We start from the raw sequence: 22,500 nt of genomic DNA, 5'->3' as shown, positions 1-22,500 counted from the left end.
ACACCAAAAACTTAAATCTGAAAACACGCACTAGTGACAGTTTACGATACTAACCCGCATTTCTGGGCTAATTTAGGCAAGACTTTTTCTTGGGAGACACACGAGTTTCAAGGTCTAAAAAATCTCTTCCACGTCACCCAAGTGCTTAGCTGGGCAGTGAAATGTAACGCTGGGTTTGATAAGTGTCCCACAGATATACAAGATACCACGCGACGTAAGGCCCGGACAAAAGCTCTCTGACAAATATAACATGCTTGACTCCAACAGGGATTTACCGCTCGGTAGAACTTCCAATAAGATGATCGGTCACTTAAGGGGAATGCTGAAACTGGCAAGTAAATCCGTTCTACAGAGTCTAAGGAAAACACCTAAATCATGATTTTAGTGCCTATTATTCTTAGCCTCTGATCTACACTATCATCTATAAAATAAGTAGCCAATCCTCAAGTTATGAATATACATTGTATGCGGATTGAGTGAGGAATTACTTTGTATGAAAATTAAGTAGTCGAGACATTATGTTTTCTAGCGTTCTGCCAGCTTTTCACGTCGCTCAGTCAGTAAAATGCTGTCGTGTTTCACGGGGCGGTTTCCACAAACTCAGAACTGGCTAAAATCAGGCTAACTTTGTCAGGCCGCCTGACAAAGGTTGCCCAATTTGGAATTGTAAAATACCCCCTCCGAACAACAATTGCTTGCGTTTTTATTATTAAACATTGAGCGAGTGCACTCCACGATTTTTTCAACCTACGTTACTATGAGCCGAATCAGGCTTAACTGCAGAATACCCCGTCACTTGGACTAAATTCCAAATGAACTAAATTTCAAAATGGCGCAGCGATGTTATATGTGCTGGATACGCGGTACGCGGTACGCCGTGACATTCCTCGTTCTTAAAGTGTCAAAGCCTGAGTAATTCCACAGACAAGAGACTGTGGAACTGTGGACTCGGAAGAGCGCGCGTCACCAGTATTAACAACGAGAAAACCTGACAACAGAGATCTTGTGCTGAATATAGCACTCGTTTACTGATAAAGCCTAAGCGCTCGTTTCAGTATTAGGCCTAAGCACTCTTTTAAAATTTTAGCTTTCGTTTTACGGTTCGGGTAACTAGAATTTTTAACGAGATCGTGTGAAGAATATAGCCCTCGTTTCCTGATTAACCCTAAGCGTTCGTTTCAGAAATTAGGCCTAAGAACTCTTTACAAATTTAAGATTTCATTTCACGGTTCGCTTAAACTACGCTTTTTAACACAATTGTGTGATGAATATAGCACTCGTTCCAGCGATTAGGCCTAAGCACTCTTAAAATCTTAGCTTTCATTTTACGGTTCGGTTAACTAGACTTTTTACCGAGACCTTGAGAAGAATATAGCACTCGTTTACTGTTTAATTTAAGCCTAAGCACTTGTTTCAGTAATTAAGCCTAAGCACTCGTTTAAAATTTTAGCTTTCATTTTACGGTTCGGTTAGGGTTTGGGTTAGGGTACACTAGAATTTAAATTTTCCACGTACCGCGTACCGCGTAGCCAACTACTTAAGATACTTCGCCATCTTGACTTTACTTCTTTCCGCGTACCGCGTAGCCAGCTTGTTAAGATACTTCGCCATCTTGACTTTAATTCTTTCCGCGTACCGCGTACCGCGTAAGCCAGCTACTTAAGACACTTCGCCATCTTGACTTTAATTCTATTCCGCTTACCGCGGAACCAGCTACTTAAGATACTTCGCCATCTTGACTTTAATTCTTTCCGCGTACCGCGTAGCCAGCTACTTAAGATACTCGACTCGATGTGGCGGGGTATTCTGCAGTTACTTCCGGAATCACCTCGGTTCACATTCAGGTATGTTAATTTAACTTCAAATCATCTGAATAGGAACAGTGTATTCAACTTCGAGTTGGTCTCTGTGGCCATACTGCCGATTTGAAGTGTCCACTATGTGACTGATGATCCAATAGAGTCTAATGTATGTTCACGTTGAGTTGACTTTTGTTATATTCGGAATGTTTTGTTTCAATCATAGAGATCATCACTCTCTCTTTAAATCTCGTAAACGTTTTGACCAACCGCACCAAGGCTCGCAGTACGAATAAGGAAGTTCACATCATTTGGTTTAGTAATTTGAGCTCCGTCCGCGTCAGTACAAGTAATAGCTAAATTAGAAGATCTTAATCGAGCCACAAAAGCCTTTAAAATTCTCATGTCGTGGCATTTTTGCCGCCAAGTGACGGGTAGCATCACTTTTTAGCGTTCGAGGTCAGAAGAGAGTCAAACGTTCCTTACGTCTTTTTGGGAAGCAAGTTAGAAGTTAGTAAAATCATTACGAAATACTTGTTTGCATACTGGTCAATCAGTAGGCTGTGAAAACGATGATAAGGTGAGAGAGATAAAGAGAGAGAGCTCTCTAGTCTCTTTGACTGAGTTTCGGGAAACCAAACTGCAATGACAGCAAGCGAAGATACACGGAACCTGCCGAAGGCTTTCTCGGTGCAGCTCCGCATTTTGCGCTTACCAGAAACTAATACCATCCTTTTAAATCGTAAGTAGATTTACAGAAAAGAATTTGATCTCCCAAAGAAATCTTTTTCTCCTCCTACATGAGCATGAGCACGATTTTTCTTTAACATGGCTGTCGTGACGCTCAAAAAGTGGACTTGCAAATTATCCGCCACTGGACATTGATCTTGGAATTTCCAATCTTTAATCTTTAATCATGATGCTCCTAAAACAGTAATGACTATACTACGAGGACTAATTACGGGAAAATGAGATAACCAATTTAAAGTTATTTATATAAAACATAGGGTAAAATAACATAATGGCTGGTAGAATAACGATGGCTATTTCGTTAACATTTCATGAAAATCATAACTTTCCTGCGAGGTCGACAGCAAACTCGTTGAGATGACAAACAACCTTCAAGTAACTAACTCATCGGCGCAACGGTGATCAAAACTCAAAATAAAGCAAATTTTTTTCAACATTATGTAATGGGAATAAACCGCGTGGGGTCGGTAGCAGCAGTCAGTGATATCGCGACTTTTATACTCAAGTTTATGGTTCAGTTAAACCGAAGTGGCTTAAAATTATAATGATCATAATTTGCATTTGAAGTACTTACAAACTTCCTTGCATTCAAAACAAGAAGGATCAAGAAGCTAAATTACTACAGAGCATTTTCTTGCCGTGTTGTATTACGTTGCCGGCTATACTTAAAACGGCTTTTCACTCTTTGGATGCAGTCCTAAAGTGTGACCATTTAGAGGCTGAAAAGGGTTAATCCGATGATAACATTTTTTACCGTTTAATAGGACTTGGAGAAGCAAGGAGGTAGCTCAAACACTTTCGTCACGGTGGATTGACCAACACAAACGACGTAATCTACTTTACACTTATTCGTGTCATTCCAAGTGAAGCGAAGGACCATGGAATTTCGATTTTTTTTCAGATGGATGTTTTCAGCAGCACGAAAACTTCGAAAAACAAGATTTATTTTCTCGTTTCTGATGCTTATGATCCTGTGGCTGTTCTACTACTACTTATTAAACAGAGCAGAGTATTCCTCTTTGCTTGATCGCGTCTCGGTTGTTCTTGATCACCGTGAAAGAGGGATTAAATTGGCTCTTAGTAGACTAGTAGCTTCAAAGTTACAACACGATTCATTTCGTGAGAGAATGTCTGAGATTGATGCCTACAATCAAAACAGAGAATTGAACTCCATAAGCTACGAAGGAATGGAAAATTTTCCACCTGATCACAACAATGAAATACTCAAGCGCGTGTATCCAGGTCTCTTTCAATCAGAAGATTCCATCGCCGATTTGCTATTAAAGAATGCAACAATTGAGGAACTGAGAAAGCGTTTCTGCTGGGATCTTTTTCTTACTCCTTCAAATAAGCATTCTTACGGGGCCTGCGAGCCACATGTGCCATCTATCGATGCTTGTAGACTCGCTCATGCGCTGTACCGAACCGATCCATCGTTATCGGAATGCAGTCCGAACGAGGAAACCATCTGCTCTTTTAAAACTAAAATGTTTTCGAAGACATCAGAGTTCACAGTTAAATGCGACGAACAAGTTTGCGAAAGACTTATAAACCAAGGTAAGATATACAAAGGAACACTGACTTATGCCGTTTATACTGTAGATCCTGAGGATGGCTTATTGAAATTCTCAAGGAACTTTACAGAACTTTCTGAACTCGAATCACAGTTGCCGCGAATCGCACTTCTTACAGCGGAAAATAAGTTTAATTTTATGTTCGTCAAATGCTTTGATTTTCGTCAACCTCAGCCGCTTGTATCACAACTTATCTCTGTTCCACCGGCCATGTCGATGAGTCAACACACATCTAAACTACGGGCTAAAAATACCATAAACGTAAATATAGTGCTATTAGACTCCATCTCTCGATCGCATTTTTATCGGTCTCTGCCGAAAACAGTCGGAACACTCCGGAGGCTGGCGGAGAGTTCGAACCACGAGCCCTCAGAGGCTAAAGTGTTTGATTTTGAGTTGTTTCAAGCCGTTCATGGGCATACGACTCATAATGAGCATGCTCTGTTTACCGGCCACCTTTTGCCTGATTTTGATCCAGAGCAGGAAAGTCCAACAGTGAAGGCGGGAATTCTGTTTGGTCACTTCAAAAGGGCTGGTTACCAGACCATGTGGCAAGAGGACCTTTGCTGGATGGCGAACTGGGGACTAATGACAGACTTCGACGCCGAAGATTGGAAAGATTTACGGTTTAGACTCCGTGAAAACTATGTGGACAGTACAGGTAAAATTCACTAACTCTCAATAATAACATTGAACTAGAATGTTTTAAATATGGTCTCTCTTAGGGGTCAAAAAAAAGCCTGGCCTACGCCCAGATTGGTCTCTTATAAGGGTTTATTTCAAATTTTCCGACCGACGAGCATCCCCGCCCCTTCATACGGAATCTCTCCCCCCCCCCTCCCCTCGGGGTTTGGGATGCCAAATCTCTTTAATTATTATTTTTTGCAAATTAAAGGTGTCATCAACAGTCTGTGTATAGTCACACTGCGCCGATCAAAGCTAACAAAAAGGCCACCCTACAGATTCTTGTCGTTTTCCTTGTAAAAAATACAGTACAGACTGGTACATATTTAACAATTAAACCCGTGGCCCTTGAGGGCGAAGGGTCTAATTGTTTTAGTATCACCCAACTAGTCGGACAGAAAAGGCAATAATTAAGTTAGCAAATGCAAGTTGAAGAAATATTTATTTGGGAATAAAACGAAAGAAAGCGTCACGCTTTTCGCTACTCGAGGACTATTACTAATAGTCCTCTAGTAGCGTAGCCAATTAAAATGCAGGATTTGCATTAGTCCACTATTTGAGTGATACTAATAAGGGGTAGTTGAAAAAAAGAGAAGTGTTTTTATGTGTAAGATCAGTTACATACCATCAGTGGTACCTAGCACTTACCCGTTTGTTTGATTCAAAAGGCCTTTGGAGGAGGCAAACTTAAAATAACTTAAAGTAATAGTTTTCCGGCTTTTCTCATAAGCTGGACGCCGGTTTGGTAACTTGGAAGAGCCATTGTCCCATCAGCTGTTGGTCACAAGGCCGATGGCCAGGCTTTCTAAGGCACCCACACAACCACATCTTCATAACTCTAAGGACTTTTACAAATATTGTTGATTATCTTTGAAAAATGCGTGGTTACCCCCAATTTTCTTTTTGGATTTCAACGACACTTGTTAAGATCTGCTTTTCCCGCGTATTCATAAACCGGCAAAAAATGCCTTTGAACTAGCAGGCACCGTCCTTAATGTAAAAGTTTGATGCCCTGTTAATAAATATACTTTTTTCTGTTTAAGGGTTAACCCATTCAAGCTGTGAAATATTAAAGTCGTATGATATAGATTCTCCCTTCAATGGACCTGACGGAGATCAAATATGCTTCAACGGAAAACTACAGCATAGCTACTTCTTTCAGTATACAGCAGACACGTTGAAGACCATAAGCAAAGACAGAAAGGCTCGTCCATTATTTTCTTTCACTGCTCTTAATGTTGGCCATGATGACATTGGGCGAAGGACCCAGTCCCTGGATAACGATCTTGCGCATTACGTGGCTACCATGGCAACCGAACAAAATACGCTGACTATTCTCCTTGCAGACCATGGTAACACTTATACCGAGTATACCACATCAATTCTGGAGGGTCGCCTTGAAATGTTTCATCCAAGCCTGTTTATCATTGTACCACAAAAGGTCGCAGCTCTTCTTGGAAAGGAGGCTATGACCGCGCTGGAAGTGAACCAGCGGAGATTGTTGACGATGATCGACTTGCACCATTCTCTATTGCCATTGGCTGGGTCCATATCGAGATTCGTCAAACCCGTAGGAATATTCACTCCGATATCGCTAAATCGAACGTGCAACGATGTCGAATTGAAAACTCCTAACTTTTGTGTATGTGAAGGCTGGGATAGCCCCACCACAAACGATTCTTCAAAAATCGCAATCGTGGAGTTTGCAGTTGGCGAGCTTAACAACATGATACAAACACAGTTTTTACACGGTGCAAACCAGAGAAAAAAGGTACATCCAGTTTTACGCTCTTGTCAAAGACTCCGTGCATCGTGGTTCGCAAACGTGCGCGAACGGATTTCGAAATCAGACGGTGCTCTTATTACAAGTTTAGAAGTCTATTTTACGGCTGGAAACATTGTAAAACACCAAGAAGACGTATTCCATGTAGAGATAAAGTCTAAAGATATGAAGATACAGAATTCACTGGAAATGGAGCTCGTTGATTTTGATAGATTAACATTGTATGGAAAGTACAGAAAATGCGCTGACGTTGGGGTACAACTTCGACTTTGCATATGTTCGGAGAGCAAAGACATTATTGCTCCAACCAGAAGATTGGAAAAGATTCCTTGGAAAGAATACACGACGTTTCTCTCGCAAAATCCAAAAGCCAGTAATATTGGTGAAAGCAAATGCTTGTTTCTAATAAAGCGGATTCACAGTGAAGGACAGAGTATCGCTATAGAAGTTGCTAATAGTTGTAAAGACGATGATTTTTTTTTAGAGATATCGGCAACCTATGAGAACTTGAGACTTTCCAGAAAACTTCCTTTCACAATTAGTATACCGGCAGGAAGCATTAAATTCGCATTTTCTGCTCGGGTTGAAACGGATTACTTGAGCACAAACTTAGAAGTCACTGTCATTATTAGGAGCCCGTCAGTTCATTGACAGGCACTGACAGGGTGGTCTTACAGATAAGATTAAAACCAAATTCGTCTATACTGCCCAACCCCATACAGCTGGAAAAACCAAGAAGCCAATTAATAGTTGATTGATAAAAAGGGAAAAGGAGGCCGTATTACCGTTTTCCGTATCCCCAGTCTTCATCGATCCGAAAGAGAATGATTCTTACCAACAATATTTTTCGAAAACGAGGTAACGAGGTCGTGACGTCATTGTCAAAATTAAATATGACACTTCTCGTGTTGGTCACATCAAAATTAAATTCATTATTTCCCCCATCTCCATCCATAATGCTATACCTTCTTTTCTTTTCTTTTTTTTTGGTGAGAAGGGGGGGGGGGGGGGTCTTTTCCTATTATTTACTCTTGGGACTTTATTATGCTTCAGTGAACTTGATAACCGTTGTTTTCATGCAAATAGGTTTGATCATTTATTGTTCAGATCATTTATTGTTCAGATGAGTCAGATTCTTTGGCTTTCTCTTTCTCCTTTTCTTTTTTCTTTTTCTTCTTCTTTCTTTCCTTTTTTTCCTGTGATGGCGAAACGAAGACATAAATTGATTAGGTCATCTTTCCAATTCTGTGTTTAAAATTGAAGGACGGAAGCAATTGCACGCTTGCTACTAGTACACCCAATGATTGGCTTTAAATTCTCGCTCCATTTTTTTCCACCAATAAAAAGAAAAGTAAAACCAACCCCCGAACCAATCGCGAGTTGCACGCGCATATTTTCCCGCCTTTTTGAACTACATGTTTCTGCTTTAAATTCTGATCGGTTTAACGCACCATTTTCGCTTAATGTGATTGGTCAGAATTATGGCTAAACGCAATGTGGCAACAACTAATGCTACCATTGAGCAGAAACACGACGTTAATACCTGAAAGACGCAAGATAAAACAGTCCACTGCTTGGTGTTACAGCTGAACATTCTCTCCTACGCAGTCTTTAAGAACAATGTGAGGTGAGCAGAAAGTCGCAACCACACAGTTACAATTTTAAGTGGTTTGATCCTTGTTTTCTTAATCTCTCTAAAAAATGGCAACTAAAACGATGCTTCCCCTTAAGCCCTAAATCCACACTGAAATTCTCCTTAATGATCTCTGTACAGTTCATTATAAAAGTAATATGGAGAATATGTTGCAGGATCAAAGTGTTTTCTCCTCATTGATGAGTTTTTTAACTCTTGGAACCTTTCCTGTTCATTTTGAACAAATAAAGCGAGGAGAAAATTGACGTTTATCTCCCTTCGGACTTTAATTAAGGGTTAAAACAAAAACGTCACACCACTAACCTCGTCCGAGCTTTCTTTCTCTTTCTCCTTTTCTTTGGATCTCTTTTTGTCTTTTTTGGATTTCTTTTTCTCCTGTTTGCTTGGCGCTTCGTCATCACTTGGAACGATTTCTCGCTTTCTCTGTTGCAAAAGCCGAAAATATACCAGTCAATTGTTGTTTGCTCTCTGACATAATCACATCACATAAACGTTTCCATTAATTAAAAACTGAAAACTGCATCCTGAATTAAAGGTACTACGTCATCAGAAGGGCATACGAAAAAGCGCGGGACACTGCAGTTCAACAAAAAAATTCTTCCAAGTCAAAATCTTAATTATCGCCCCAAAAACATTCTGTAACTATTTAAGACTGTGTGTAAGCAAAAAAAACCCGCAAACTTTCTGAAGATGAACGCGGTTGAAGCAGATGAAATAGGCTACTCGAACTATTTGAGAAAAATGGGGCCAACGTTTTTTAAATCTTTCGATCAACTAGCGCATGCGCGTTAGATGACAAAGCTCTTTACGAAACAGTTAAACACCATTTAATCGAAAGCAACTGAGCAGTACTTTGCTGTGAGTCTTGCTTGAAAAAACAAACTCTAACGCGAATCTGTTTAAAAGGCTTAAGCATCAAGCATCCGACTTCCAAATGATGAAAAGTTTAACTAAAAACCGTTAGCTCGTAAGTCTTATCCTTTGGCTTGTTACTCCAACCCGTTAAGTGACTATTCAACTCGTGACCTATGATGCAGTTTGCTGTTTTATCAGCAGGGTTTATCCGTAAAAGAAACAAAAACAATCTGTGACGGCAGGTTCCACTTATACTTCGCCTTTTAGAGTTGATGCAACATTTGTCACCTTCTTTCCTTCTTCTGCTTCTTGTGGGGTCACAGGAACACCAGGGGTCACAGGACTACCAGGTGTCACGTGATCATCCTTCATTTCCTCCACTTCGGGCTCCACTGAGGAGACTGGAGTTTTCTTTTCACTAGAGGAGAGAGCAAAGGGGAAACATATTTCTTGCACAATAGGAAAGAACTAAGTGTTGCAGTTATTTCTGAACGTTAAAAAAATAAAAAATAAATAAATAAAAATAATAATAATATTATTATTATTATTAATACTATTAACCCATTGACGCCTGGGAGTGAGACGTGACAGCTTTTACTCGTCAACTGGGGGACATCCAAGGGCACTTGAGGTATCAATGGGTTAAGCAGCATTTGCTATTTCCTTCCTGTACAACATACAGTACCGGAGATCTGGATGTTCTTCAATCCATTTCTTTGGTGTGCTGTCATTGGGTTTTCCATATTTGTCCAGTTTTCCCGCAGCTATTAACTGCTTTTTTTGAAGAGCCTAAAAGTAAATCACCTTAGAGATCAGTGTAATGTCCAGGGGTTTCGTTAAGTTTTAGAGTAGAAGGGACCTAGTGATAGAGTAAGCGGGCACCCCTATATTATATAGTCTGGCTTTTGATCTTGAGACCTCCTTTGAGCAAAGGTGGGTATTGTACTCAGCGTAGGTCCTACAGGTGCTGGTACCCGGGTCCCAGCTTCTAATAAAACTCCTGAATGTCACAAGTTTGGCATGGCCTACTAATACCTTCAATAACGTTTCCCCAGTTTGAAAAGGCAAGTTCTTATTATTGCTTAAGGACAGCGCCTACTAATACAAAGGTATTTTTGCGCGGTTCACCGAATATGCGGGAAAAGCAGATGTTAGCAAGTGTTACTGAAATCCAAAAAGAAAATTGGGGGTAACCCCGCATTTTTCGAAGATAATTTATCAACAATCTTTGTGAAAAGCTCTAAAATACAAAGCAATGTATGACATTCTTTTCCAAATTGATGCCTTATTATCTCTGTCAAATGCATGGTTACCCCCAATTTTATTTATGGATTTCTCCGCATAGTTTTGAACCGCGCCAAAATATCCATGTATTAATAAGCACCACCCTTAAGTTATATCTTGAGGGAGTAACAACTATCCTGGTTCAGCATGTTGTCAGCATGTTGTCTGCATGTCGCCATCCCGATTGCCACACAGACCGCTGTTCTGGGAGCCACCAGGACGGCGGCGGCCTGGCCAACAAAGGATGAGATGGCAGGTTGCAGTCACAAGGGACCTGTCCAGAATAGCTTTTGAGGAGATTGTGACACTGGCAAAGGACAGAGAATGTTGGAGAAAGTCTGTGCCGATGCTATGTGGGTCCAGCCCACGACAGCATTAGAGAGAGAGAGAGAGAGAGAGAGAGAGAGAGAGAGAGAGAGAGAGAGAGAGAGAGAGAGAGAGAGAGAGAGAGAGAGAGAGAGAGACTAGAGTGCTACTTTCCTTGGACAAGATGCTACTGTGTTGCAGAGTTAACACAATAGTATGTTGCTAGCTTCCACTAGCCACGGAAACTGAGGTGAATAGTTGTTTTGGTATATACATGTACAAAAAGATGCAAAGATTACATTTTCGGGAGCAAATTCTGTGCAAATTGTTCGGAGATGAATAGCAGAGGACATCCAGAGTTTGAGTCGATGAGTTGCCAATCACATGCATCTTCAATGCTATCCACTGTTTTAGTATTAATAAGTATTATTTACGCACCAGGTTGCACAGACACAGCGTGAAGCAACACCACCCTTGGCAGACAATCTGCCACTATAACCCCACAGATAAAGTGCAGTACTAATATTACTTCTAGTAATAGTTTCCAATGACTGTAGTTTAAAGTAAAGGTTCCTCCTACCTTAGGTCCTAAGCCCCACTTGCGGGGATAAGTGTCTCTTTCCATGATAACTCTTTTAATCTTAGCAACAAGGCCATGATCACAAGCAGCCATTACTGCAGTTGTCATAAGAGCAATGCCTAACAAAGAAATTGTTACAAATATTCTAGTAAAACATAAACACAAGGCATGGTAACATCTAGTTTCCAAGGTACCTAACAAGGACCAAAACATAAATTTTCTGAACAATGCTGGTCTATCTTTCAAAGAGCAAAGCCAGCTCTGAAGCTGGTATCAATGGGAATAGGCAGAATACCCCACAAATTTGCTATACCCTCACCGCCCCATTACTTCGTCATTTTCAAATTCGCAGCATAACTGTTGATACTTTCTGATCTTTTCCTCCCATTTGGCTTCCTTATTTGATTCGTTGATTCCATATCAATCAACAGTATCATTTTCTTTACTGTGTCTTCTAATATGAGATCTGCTTTTCTCACAATACAGTTTGTTCTCATTCGATGTTCCCAGTCCCAATATAATTTCTTTCCATCATTTTCAATCCCTTTTTCTCGTTCTCAATTCACCACGTACCACTTCGTCTCTTCAGGGAGCAGTCCATTTTCAATAGCCCATTTCACTGCTAGCAATTTCAGAGTGTTGTCATGTCGTTTGACATACTCTGATCCTGCTAGCTTCTTGCATCCAGACAGGTGTTGAACTGTTTCTCTGCGCTCCCTGCATAGCCGGTATTACACGTATTATTATTATTAATATTATTGTTATCTGACTGACTCGCTCCTACATTGTGGTAAGTTACATGTTTAAGACATGCTTCTCTGTTATCCACTAACCAATGATTATCTAAAGGCTGGTTTTCACTAGTGACGGAATTGGAGTCGGAGTCATAAGAACGTATGACCAAGTGAAAACTGCCTTCCGATTCCGCTTACAATCCAGTGAAAATTAGATTGTCCAAGTCAGAGGCAGAAGCTGGGGAACAAGCCCAACACAATGCTGAGAAGTGGGCCCAGCCAAGGTGGAAATTTTGGTTCCAAAACAGAAGAAATAAAAACATGGTGGAAGTAGAGCAGAATTTTCTTCTTTGGCTCCTTCTCCTCCTTATTTTGCAAGACTTACTGGTTTAGTAGTATATATGCGACTGATTGGAGAGAGGTTTTTTTCTGGACCCGCAATGCTGCAAAAGTGGCGGAGCTAGGACAGAAAAAAAACCTCCTTAAATCAGTTCCGTATATACTACTGGTTTCTTTTACCACACAATTTCCTGATTTAAGTTCAGCTTATTTGGCCACCTTCTGCCAACTATTTTGCAAGACTTGTCATGTAACACAGCGAAAAGTCTTACAGCCTCCACCACCTTCTCGTCCATGCCTGCTATGTTTGTAATCAAAGTAATCAATTACATTGTGGGCTCGTATACATTGTGATTGGCTTTTTTCTTCCACTTCTGCTTCTCACTCTGACAACCTTGTTTTCGCTAAATTGTAAGCAACAGAGTCGTAAGCGGAATCAAAAAAAAAATGGAATCATTCTGATTCTTCTAATTCTTCTAACTCCAAGATCGTCGACCTTGTGACTCTGCTCAAGACTCCGATTTTTGGTTTTAAAAAGATCATAAGCGCTCTTACGACTCCTCCGCTAATGACTCCGCATGATTCCGTCGTTAGTGAAAACCAGCCTTGGGAATGATTGAAAGAAACTTTGACTGTTAATTACTTAATCTTTCACATACCAAGAGCAATAGCTTCTCCCTTTGTTGTCATAATGACAATTTCCTCATTCATTTCTATTCCAGACTCGTATCTCAACAGACCTGGTATCATCAGTTTGGCTCCATAACAAATTGCATTAACCTACAAAAGTGAAATAATATTGGTTTTCAATGTTAACATGTATGTATAATTACCAATATTGTATCAAATGGAAATTATACACTATGTCACACTTACAGCACTATCTTTGACAACAAGTCGTTTGTGAGATGTTAACAATGCTTCTAGTGGTTTGATGCTGCGACGAAGGTATGACTCTAAAAAATATTTTTTAGAATTAAGAATTTATAATGGAAGACTATTTTCAACAACATCTATAACATGGCAAAGGAACCTCTATGTGCCACAAACAAATTCTCCTGTCAAAATAAAAAGAGAAAAAAAGAAGAAAGAAGAAAAAATGTGGGGACAAAAACTCACCATCTTTGTAGTTGTCATACATCCATTGAGCATCAAGAATGTCATGCATGGTAGCCATGTTATCCTTGAAAATAATTTAACATAATTAAAATAATTATCCTTAAAACAACATAATGGCAAATCTCTTATACGATGCGATTAACTGAATTGAAAAAATAAATTATAAATTCTTTTATCTTTGCGATAATCAGTCTTACCTACACTTGTTAGAATGCATAAACTTGAAAGAACTTAGTTTAAAACAAGGCAAGTCAAGCTAATTACAGGGTTAGCAAAGTTAACAGAATAAACTTATCAGCAATGATTTTTGCTTTCAGTTTGTGCCCTATCATTTTCCAACTAATCTGTTTAACTTTCCCCTTCACAGAGGCCATGAACTTTGGATGGTGCTCAACCAGAAAGTCTAATAATAGAGAAATTTAACATTGCATTTACATGATACAGTAAACAGCAAAAGGCAGGTTCCTGCTTGTCATAAAAACATGAGAATTCTCTCTTTCTTGTCTCTTTCTTCTAAGAAGTTTAAGACGAGTACCACAAGCCACTGTCTCCTTCTCCAGTAACCACTTGTGTCCAGGGCCCACTTGTTCAAAAGCTGATTAACTTAACCCAGGATTAGCGTAAACTATTGTTTCATGTTTTCAACTTTTTGGTGAAAGTTTCTTTCACTTATTTTTGTGTTTCAAGATTGACTTCTTCTAATTTAAAGTTTTGCTGAATATCAGCATTGAACAGCCTTTGGGAGTAGAGAAATAAACTCCTTGGTTAATTTTTAATCTGGGATTAGCGTTAATCGGCTTTTGAACAACCGGGCCCAGAACTGCAAGTAATTAGATGCACACCCAACTTTGACATCTACAATGTAACATGAAGTGTCCCTTTTGAGTCTTAGCATTTCCAACACTAAGGTAAGGGGGGTTCTAAAGGGTAACTTTATTTCTATTTTTAGCTCAGGGTAAATGCAGATTTTTATCCTCACTCGAAGAGCAGCATTCGGGGACACTTTGTGCAAGACACGAGTGATGTTCAAGTTGGGGGGAAGAGCAAGAGGGCACTTCGTTGACCCTTTTTGAAATCTGCGTGCATCTATTATTACTTGCATTCCTGGACATATCTGCCAGTAACCACTGATGGTTGCTGTGATATACTTACATTCTCAGATTGAATTCCTGAGCGGACCCTTCTTAGCTCCTGCATGTGTGCACCAATTCCCATCAACAAGCCAATGTGAACACAGAGGGTTCTGATGTAAGTACCCGCCTCACAACTCACCCAAAACACACCTGCAATGAGCAAAACTGAGGTGTTACACGTAGCATGGTTGCCATCAACCAGTGGCTCAGTTAGTTGAGCACTGGGCTGTCATGCGGGAGGTCGTGAGTTCAACTCCAACCAGACCAACAATCACGGTCTTTAACTAACTGAGGAGAAAGTGCTGCCTTTGTAACGACATCTGCGAATGGCTACACTTGGGGGTGCAGGGATGGCGTAGTGGTGAGAGCACTCGCCTCGCACCAATGTGGCCTGGGTTTGATTCCCTGACTCGGCGTCATATGTGGGTTGAGTTTGTTGGTTCTCTTCTCTGCACCGAGAGGTTTTCATCCGGGTACATGTACTCCAGTTTCCCCTCTACTCAAAAACCAACATTTGACTTGATTTACTTTCATTGTTCATTTCAGTTTACAGTGTCCCCAATTAGCCCTCCAGCACGAGAACGACTAGACACTTAAATAAAGTTCCTTTCTTTTCCTTTTTTTCTCGGATAAGGACTATAAGCCGGAGGTCCCATCTCATAACCCTTGGGTATAAATTCTGTGGAACGTTAAATTAATTAAAGAACCCACACACTATTCGAGAAGAGTAGGGCATGGAGTTCCGGTGTTGTGGTCTGATCTGTGTATATAGGGGTTAGGTGTCAATTGGGAAGAAAGATTAGTTCTGTTCCTCTCCCTCCATTAATTGTGGCGAATAGATTAAATTAAAAAATCAAATTTGCGAATTTATACAAAAGTTCTAACCAAAACTTCAAAAACTGTCATCATCACCCTGTTTCTAGTCATCAACATCACCTAAGGTCCCCCCAGGCGATGTGTCCCAAACTCTTTCATCTGATGTGCAAGATTGTATCTCCTTTGTGGTGGTCTATGTCGCACTTTAAAATAAAATCAGGTGAAAGTTCTCAAAAGTTGCTTCCTTCCCTAAACCTGATAATTTTTAAATTCAGGGATTACCTTTATTTGAAAAAAGGGACATATGCAAGGGAAAAAACAAAGAGGAAAAAACTAGAAAGTTAAAATCACAATCTCCTCAAGCTGAATTTCATTTTGAAGTACAAATTCCAAATAGTGCAGATGTATATTCTTAAGTTACCATGATCCCTTTTCTCTTACCTAAATGACGCTCAGAGTCATATTCAAGTAATTTGCTTTCATATATTGTCCTTATTCTCAGCTGTCTTTTCACTGCAGAAATCAGTGGAGGCCTTTGGAACAAAGCTCCTGTCAATGTTTCTATTGTCTGCAAAGGATAATTAAAATAGTACTTTGAGATCATTCTTACATACATTGGCAAAAGGTTAAATTCCACGTCTGTTGAAAAGCATTGCACAAAAGCAATGATGTAAAATGTAAATGTAAATGCTTTGTCTATAGTGGAAGTGCACTTAGCTATCAAGCTAGTTCACAGGCACCCCACTTTTAACCCTGACAGACAGGAGGTAACCACTTGGCTTTAAATCCGGGACAAGGGGAAACAAATCCAAAGTAAAGGTTAGAACAACAGGGATTTCAACCCGTGACAACCGCATGCAAACCCAACGTCCTAACCACTGGACCACGCAGCCTCTGCTTTACATGTAATTTGTTCCCATCATGTTTACATGAAATTGAATTTGTTCCTAACTAGCTTTTTCATAACACAAACTGCATTCTCATAGAAAAAACAATTCTTTGAAAACTGGAATACAAAATGCATCGAATCCAGAATGGAATAAACCCATGCATAAACTTCACTAGCTTCATTGTGGATTAAAAGGTTTACTAGTTTCTTCAACCTTTTGCATACATCTTTCAAAAATCAAATTTTAATCCTTCCCAACTTGAGAACGTGACTTAAAGATATTACTCTGTCTATCAAACACCAAACAATTGTCAGTTGAGGGAGATTTGGGTGTGAATGGGTTTAACTGAAAAAATTGTGCACTCAAGATTGATCTGGCTACACAATAAAAAATATTCAAACTGAAATATCCAAAGGAAGTGCCAAATGAACAAGGAACAAGTACATACATTGCACCGCCAAAAAATATTGGCACTTCAAAAATTCGGAAACACAACATTCTGAAATTTGGGTGAGTACTCACAAAGATTGCTGAAAATTTGTTCACATACTCACCTTTGCTAATTCTTCTTCTTTTTTGATCGATTCATGAAGTCTTACAATACAGACGTACTCTTTTCCTACAAGAACAAAAAGAAAAGAGATTTAGGGAATACACATACAATATATTTAAAAAGTGTTATTACAAAATAACCAATGAAACCAGGTATTTCTTAAGCCTTGTGGCAATGGTGACTCGCATAAAACATACCTGCACCCTGCTGTGATTTCACAAGCCTTGTTGCTCTCTCGATGCATACTATAAGACAGCCTGTCACCTTTGGATCAAGTGTTCCACTGTGGCCAGTCTTCTCCACTCGTAGAATTCTTTTGATCCATGCAACCACCTGTAACATTACATTGCAAAGTTTTAGAAATTGATCACCAAGTGGCTACAAAGTGGGTTGGCAATGTTGTGGAGGTGTTTGCCTTTCACAACATTTATGTCCTTCATTAAATATTGTGTTGATTCTCTACTCCACCCTGAGGGGTTTATGTCCAGGTACTCCAAGTTTTCAGTACAGTGTTTTGATTACCTGGTTTTCATACTTTTCCAATCATGCCCAATAGAAAAAATCAACATGCTTGCACATGCATTTTTACACGTATGTGTTTGGGTTAATGTAAAAATTGTGCCCACGTTATGCATGTGCATTGGTTGTTTATTTTGGTGTACTGTACATTTATATAAACAGATTATCCTTTCCTACTGTATGATTTTATCAAATGAGTTGATACAGGTCAAATAACCAGGTGAAAGATTTGGAAAGCTGACGTTTCGAGCATTTCGAGCGTTAGCCCTCCGACGAAGGGCTAACGCTCGAAACGTCAGCTTTCCAAATCTTTCACGGTGCTTATTCGACCTGTATCAACTCGTTTGATAAAATCAATTTCTGTTTCAATCTCCCACTGACGCAGTACCATAGTTTCTTTAGAAACGAAAATTCTCTTTCCTACTGTATGTCAAGAAGTTGTCAAATTCAGGGTAGCTCTGAATAAACTTCCTATCCTACTTACAAGAAAGTGGTTGCAAGATTTGTGAGTTAAGAAAAGTGTACAATTATTCTATAAATCAATTTATACTCAATGGAAGATGTTGAACTCTACCTCATGAGATGATGGATTTGCCGGCTTGTCTAGGTTGATGAAGCCACTCCTGAGAATTGATCAACATCAAAAGTTTATTGCCAAAGTGGGTTTGAACACTAGAGTACACGAGTACGTGTATATCCAATATACAAACGTACATGTACCACCCTACACTAACAGGATGTTCGTAACTTCAAACTTCTTTGGGCAGAGTTATTAAAGTACACAAAGTTTTTACTCACGAAATGTAATCCTTGATTTCCCTTTTTAGAGGAGAGCATCCGTTCGGTAATGGGGTAAAATGACCAGTTCTAACATTCAACTTGTCATAGTTCTGTTAAGGGACAAAAATTGTATTATTATAGTAAGAATAACAACCCAAGCATTCCTCTTATCAGCATTTATTACACTGCATTGCTAACTCTTAAAGTGCCCTACAAAATGTTTTAAACTTTCAAATTGTGGAAGTAATGAGGCATACAAAGTGCAAATGTGACCCCCACAATATTTCAGTAATTTTGGAATGACATACACTGTACTGTAAATGCACAACAAGGTAAGACAGTACAACACAACACATTTGAACATAATAATTTTATTCATAACAAGATTCACAACGCCGCAAGTAGTCATAGGGAGCAGTGGCACTTTAACCCCCCTTTTGCCCAACAGTTTAGCGAGGTACATGAAATCATGATCAAATCTGCAAAAAAAGCTATTTATGCCATCCTGAGTTTTGTGGATATTACAGACAAGAACTTCTGAGCGCAACTGTGGGAGCAGAAGGATTAATCAACTCCAGACCATTAACCTAGACCAGTCAAGCGACCTATTGATCTGACCTCTCACGCCCCAAATCATTTCTTACATGGTCAAATGGGAGGTACATAGATTTGTGTGTGTTGACACTTTTTCCCGTCCAAGAACTTGTTCGTCATTTTTGGCTCAGGTGGTTGCAAGAGTGGATTCCGAATCGGAGTTCAAGAAAGAAGTGGCGCAAGGACGAAGTTGACCTGAAGGTCAGAGATATTGTTATCGTCATGTCTACAGACACTCTAAGAGGAAAGTGGCCTCTCGGGAGAATTGTCAAAGTGTTTCCAGGAAGTTTGTGTTGTTGATGTCCAGGTTGGAAAGACTGTGTTAAGAAGACTGGTCACTAATTGTGAAACTTTGTGCATTTGAATTACTTTTTAAAAGAACTGTGTCGTTTAAGCTAGAGAACATTTCGTAACAAATCTATCTTTTTGTCTAAGTTCTCTTGATATTTCAAGCACAAGGTTTTGAAGTTTGTACTTTGTTTTTGAGTGTGAAAAATTAAATTCCTCAAGTTTCATCTACTTTATTGTGGTCGGACTCACTGTTCTGAACCAATAATCCTGGACAACAGCTTGTTCATTTCTCCATCCAACCTTCAAATGCTTTTAGTCTTTTTACGTCTTACATGAAGCCTTAAAGCGATGGCACAGATCATTGTTTCGGTCTTTGTTTGGAATTTCAAGAGTCAAACAAAGGAAATTTGTAAGCCTGTCATCCCTGAACCAGCCCCCACTGAAAAATAAACTTGTCTGGCACTAGACAGTAAAATCTATAAGTGTCATTCTTAGGAGAAAATTAAGGGTTAATGTGGAAACTGTTTGACGTGGTTCTACCATGCGAAAGCGCAAGTGTTTGGTTTTACCATGTTGTGTGCATGTCATCACCAATGTTTAATACTAAAATCATGAACAGTAGCTGTATCCCCTATTAACCTGTTCTTGAGCACCACATGTCATGGGGAATGAAACTCCCTTGCAACCTCGTTCCCAGGGTCTCTCTTCCCTGCATTCCTTGTCATTGAGAACAGAGACCTTGGTTGCGGCTGGTCAAGTGGCACTCCTTGACAAACATTTTTCCACTAGGGTAGTGTTTTTGTTATATTTTGATCCCGCAACTCGTATTCGTTTGACAAGGCATTTTCAAAATATTAATCTTCACTATACAGTGTTTCAAAAGTTAGTAAATGTTTCAAAAAGTTTCATAAAGGTAAATGTTAAATTCCCACAGGAGATTTCCGAAAAAGTAATCAAGCTAAAAACAAGAGCTAACTGAATAGAGTGAAATGTGAAGTGCAAGACTAACATTTCACTCTATTCAGTTAACTCTGTTTAAAATATAAGTGCTACACGGCCAACGTTTGTATAAACGTAACCTTTCCTTGTAAAAACAAGAGCTTTTGCAACCGATAAAGCCTTTGATGTCGAGCAGCGATTATAAACGGTCACGATCTTGAGCTTTTTCGCGGAGCTTTGAATCCGAAGCTTCACATTGGCGTAAGTGAAATTTGAACGACACAAGTTTATTTTCTGGTCCGTCCAATTGATTAGACAACAACTTTTTGCCTTTCCGGTTGAGCACGCTGGTTCGAAAACTCAAAGCAAGTGTACACAATAGTCAGAGAAATGGGACAAAATGTGTCTTCACTTGATCATGAATATCCATGTGACCAATGTCGCGTCATGCCAGTTTGTTTAATCACATATCAAAACATGCGCTTTCATTGGTTCTTGAAGTCACACGATAAGCTGCCTTCGTTCCCTTACCTTACATTTATTATTGTTATTATTATTATTATTATTATTATTATTATTAATGAATCAATGAACAAAATGATGATTTCGTTCATTGAAATTGTTTCTTTGTAAAGATTGACACTTCAAACATTACCACATAAAAAGACTATTTTTAATTTTTCGACTCTTAATTTCAACTAAACACACACACGATTCACCTTCAAAAGAAGAGGCCATTTTGAAGTGTCTAATGCCTCAGTCTTGGATGTAGGCTTTAAGTGAAAGTCTCCTTCATGTTGGGTCTCCTGCAAAATATAATATGTTTGAGTCCTACAGTATTAGTTGTTGTTTGACTTTTCTCTGTATGCCTTTGTCACTACTTGATTAAATCACCCTAACAAACCCCATACTTCAAAATCTCTGCAAAGCTGATTTGGTTTTAACAAACCAACAAACACTAAAATTCTAAACAGTTTACATGCAAAGGATTAGCCAGTCTCTACCGATGCACTGTTGCAAGACTCAAATAGTGATGAATAAAGCCCACCGCACACTTGAGGAAAGAACCTGAGCAAACTGCCTCGCGAGGCGGTTTGCTCAGCCGTTTCCTCACGTGTGCAGGGAAATTGTGGTGAGAAATTCGCCTCACGAGGCCGTGAGGATAAAATCAAACATGTTTGATATTTTTGGCCTCGCGAGACAAATTCCTCAATGTGTGCAGCCATCGTGAGAATCGAGCTGAGCTTGGTTTAATCAAGCATCCAATAAAAATACATGGCATACTCACGTGACTCCAGCGGTTCAGGATGGTGTCGGAGGAAGAAATTCCGACATCACTGAAGTCAAGTGAGAATGCCATGTATTTTTATTGGATGCTTCATTGACCAAGCTCATCTTGATTCTCACGATGGCTGCACACAATGAGGAATTTGCCTCGCGAGGCGAAAAATATCAAACATGTTGGATTTTTTCCTCACTGCCTTGCGAGGCCAATTTCTCACCAAAAGTTCCCCGCACACGGTGAGAAAACGGCTGAGCAAACCGCCTCGCGAGGCAGTTTGCTCAGCTCTTTCCTCACCGTGTGCGGCAGCGACAGTAATAAGTTAATCAATTTCCCTATTCCTTGTGACTGACAACAGTTTTCTTCATTGCTAAAACCCGCAGTTGAAATGAAAACGATGGAATTTGCACAAAAAAGCACAGGAGAACAATGCAAAACGTTTGCTTGGTAACCACGCAGTCATTTAATGAAGGAAGTCTGGACATGGTAACATTTGCTTTCCCATCAGCTGTGCGTGGATATCATGTTTATTCGAGACATATAGAAGCCACCGATCGGAGAAAAACATGTTGCTAAACGAGAGTTTAACAACCCCATGGACAAACACACCATGAAAGAAGAGAAGGGCAATGAAATGGTCGGCCATTTGCCTCACAAGTTCTCCTGAATAGGGTGGTATTTTCTTACACATAGTGGAGAAATCAGTGTTGAGGTGATCAGTCATAGACGACATTGTAAGCAGCTGTGCGGAGGAAAAGAAATTCCATGCCAGTTATAGTTTCACTGCTCAAACAATTTAAGTGCAAATCAAACACTTGAAAGAACTACATGTACTGGTGAGCAAGATTCGGGTCTAGAACCTGAAGATGCAAACAAACAGCTCCTTTAGGAGCCACCACTTCTACCGAAAGCAGTGATCAACAACAGGTTTCAATATGTTTAATCTTTAGTTGCTGAAGGTTTTCAGTCCAATTTGTGACCCCTACAAGCCAGTTTACTCCTTCTGACAGCAATCTTTTATGGACTCGTGTATAAGCCCGCACCCGCGATTTTTGGCCCAAAACTTAAGCAAAAAGGTGCAGAATATACACGCGTCTTTACGGTAACTGAAGTGTGGGTTATAGATGAATTGAGAGAAATGATCTCCAACTGAGTCCAGCTTCATACCTGTGGCTCTGATGATTTACACGTAGTATTGCACTGACATTGCAGAGGTCATGTATTCAAAGCTCGTTGAAGCCA

General features: G+C 39.7%; 2 protein-coding genes across 5 annotated transcripts in view; one reads left to right on the top strand and one right to left on the bottom strand.

Annotated features, from left to right (window-relative positions):
- LOC137982752 (uncharacterized) overlaps positions 1–7,543 on the top strand; it is a 9,594-nt gene extending 2,051 nt beyond the window's left edge. The window contains exons 1-3 of one of the 4 annotated variants that reach the window (XM_068829902.1): positions 1–1,844; positions 3,314–4,784; positions 5,851–7,543. The exon at positions 1–1,844 is cut by the window's left edge and continues 736 nt beyond it. In XM_068829902.1, the coding sequence (XP_068686003.1) occupies positions 3,428–4,784; positions 5,851–7,241 (2,748 nt within the window). In that variant the 5' untranslated portion in view covers positions 1–1,844; positions 3,314–3,427 and the 3' untranslated portion in view covers positions 7,242–7,543. The other 3 variants (XM_068829903.1, XM_068829904.1, XM_068829901.1) reach the window with 3 other exon arrangements.
- A 44-nt stretch (positions 7,544–7,587) lies between these two features.
- The window catches only part of LOC137982753 (uncharacterized), a 16,119-nt gene continuing 1,206 nt past the window's right edge, over positions 7,588–22,500 (bottom strand). The window contains exons 4-18 of the mRNA XM_068829905.1: positions 20,696–20,782; positions 18,171–18,262; positions 17,947–17,995; positions 17,051–17,186; positions 16,855–16,919; positions 15,852–15,978; positions 14,614–14,744; positions 13,462–13,525; positions 13,219–13,298; positions 13,002–13,122; positions 11,270–11,388; positions 9,785–9,888; positions 9,388–9,517; positions 8,548–8,667; positions 7,588–7,786 (exon numbers count right to left, since the gene is read on the bottom strand). Of these exons, the coding sequence (XP_068686006.1) occupies positions 7,703–7,786; positions 8,548–8,667; positions 9,388–9,517; positions 9,785–9,888; positions 11,270–11,388; positions 13,002–13,122; positions 13,219–13,298; positions 13,462–13,525; positions 14,614–14,744; positions 15,852–15,978; positions 16,855–16,919; positions 17,051–17,186; positions 17,947–17,995; positions 18,171–18,262; positions 20,696–20,782 (1,509 nt within the window). The 3' untranslated portion in view covers positions 7,588–7,702. The remainder of the gene's footprint in view (positions 7,787–8,547; positions 8,668–9,387; positions 9,518–9,784; positions 9,889–11,269; positions 11,389–13,001; positions 13,123–13,218; positions 13,299–13,461; positions 13,526–14,613; positions 14,745–15,851; positions 15,979–16,854; positions 16,920–17,050; positions 17,187–17,946; positions 17,996–18,170; positions 18,263–20,695; positions 20,783–22,500) is intronic.

The sequence above is a fragment of the Montipora foliosa genome, chromosome 13 (genome assembly GCF_036669935.1).
Source record: "Montipora foliosa isolate CH-2021 chromosome 13, ASM3666993v2, whole genome shotgun sequence".
Lineage (NCBI taxonomy): Eukaryota > Metazoa > Cnidaria > Anthozoa > Scleractinia > Acroporidae > Montipora > Montipora foliosa.
Note: the sequence above shows the minus strand (reverse complement) of the source record. Positions and strands in the feature narration are given on the sequence as shown.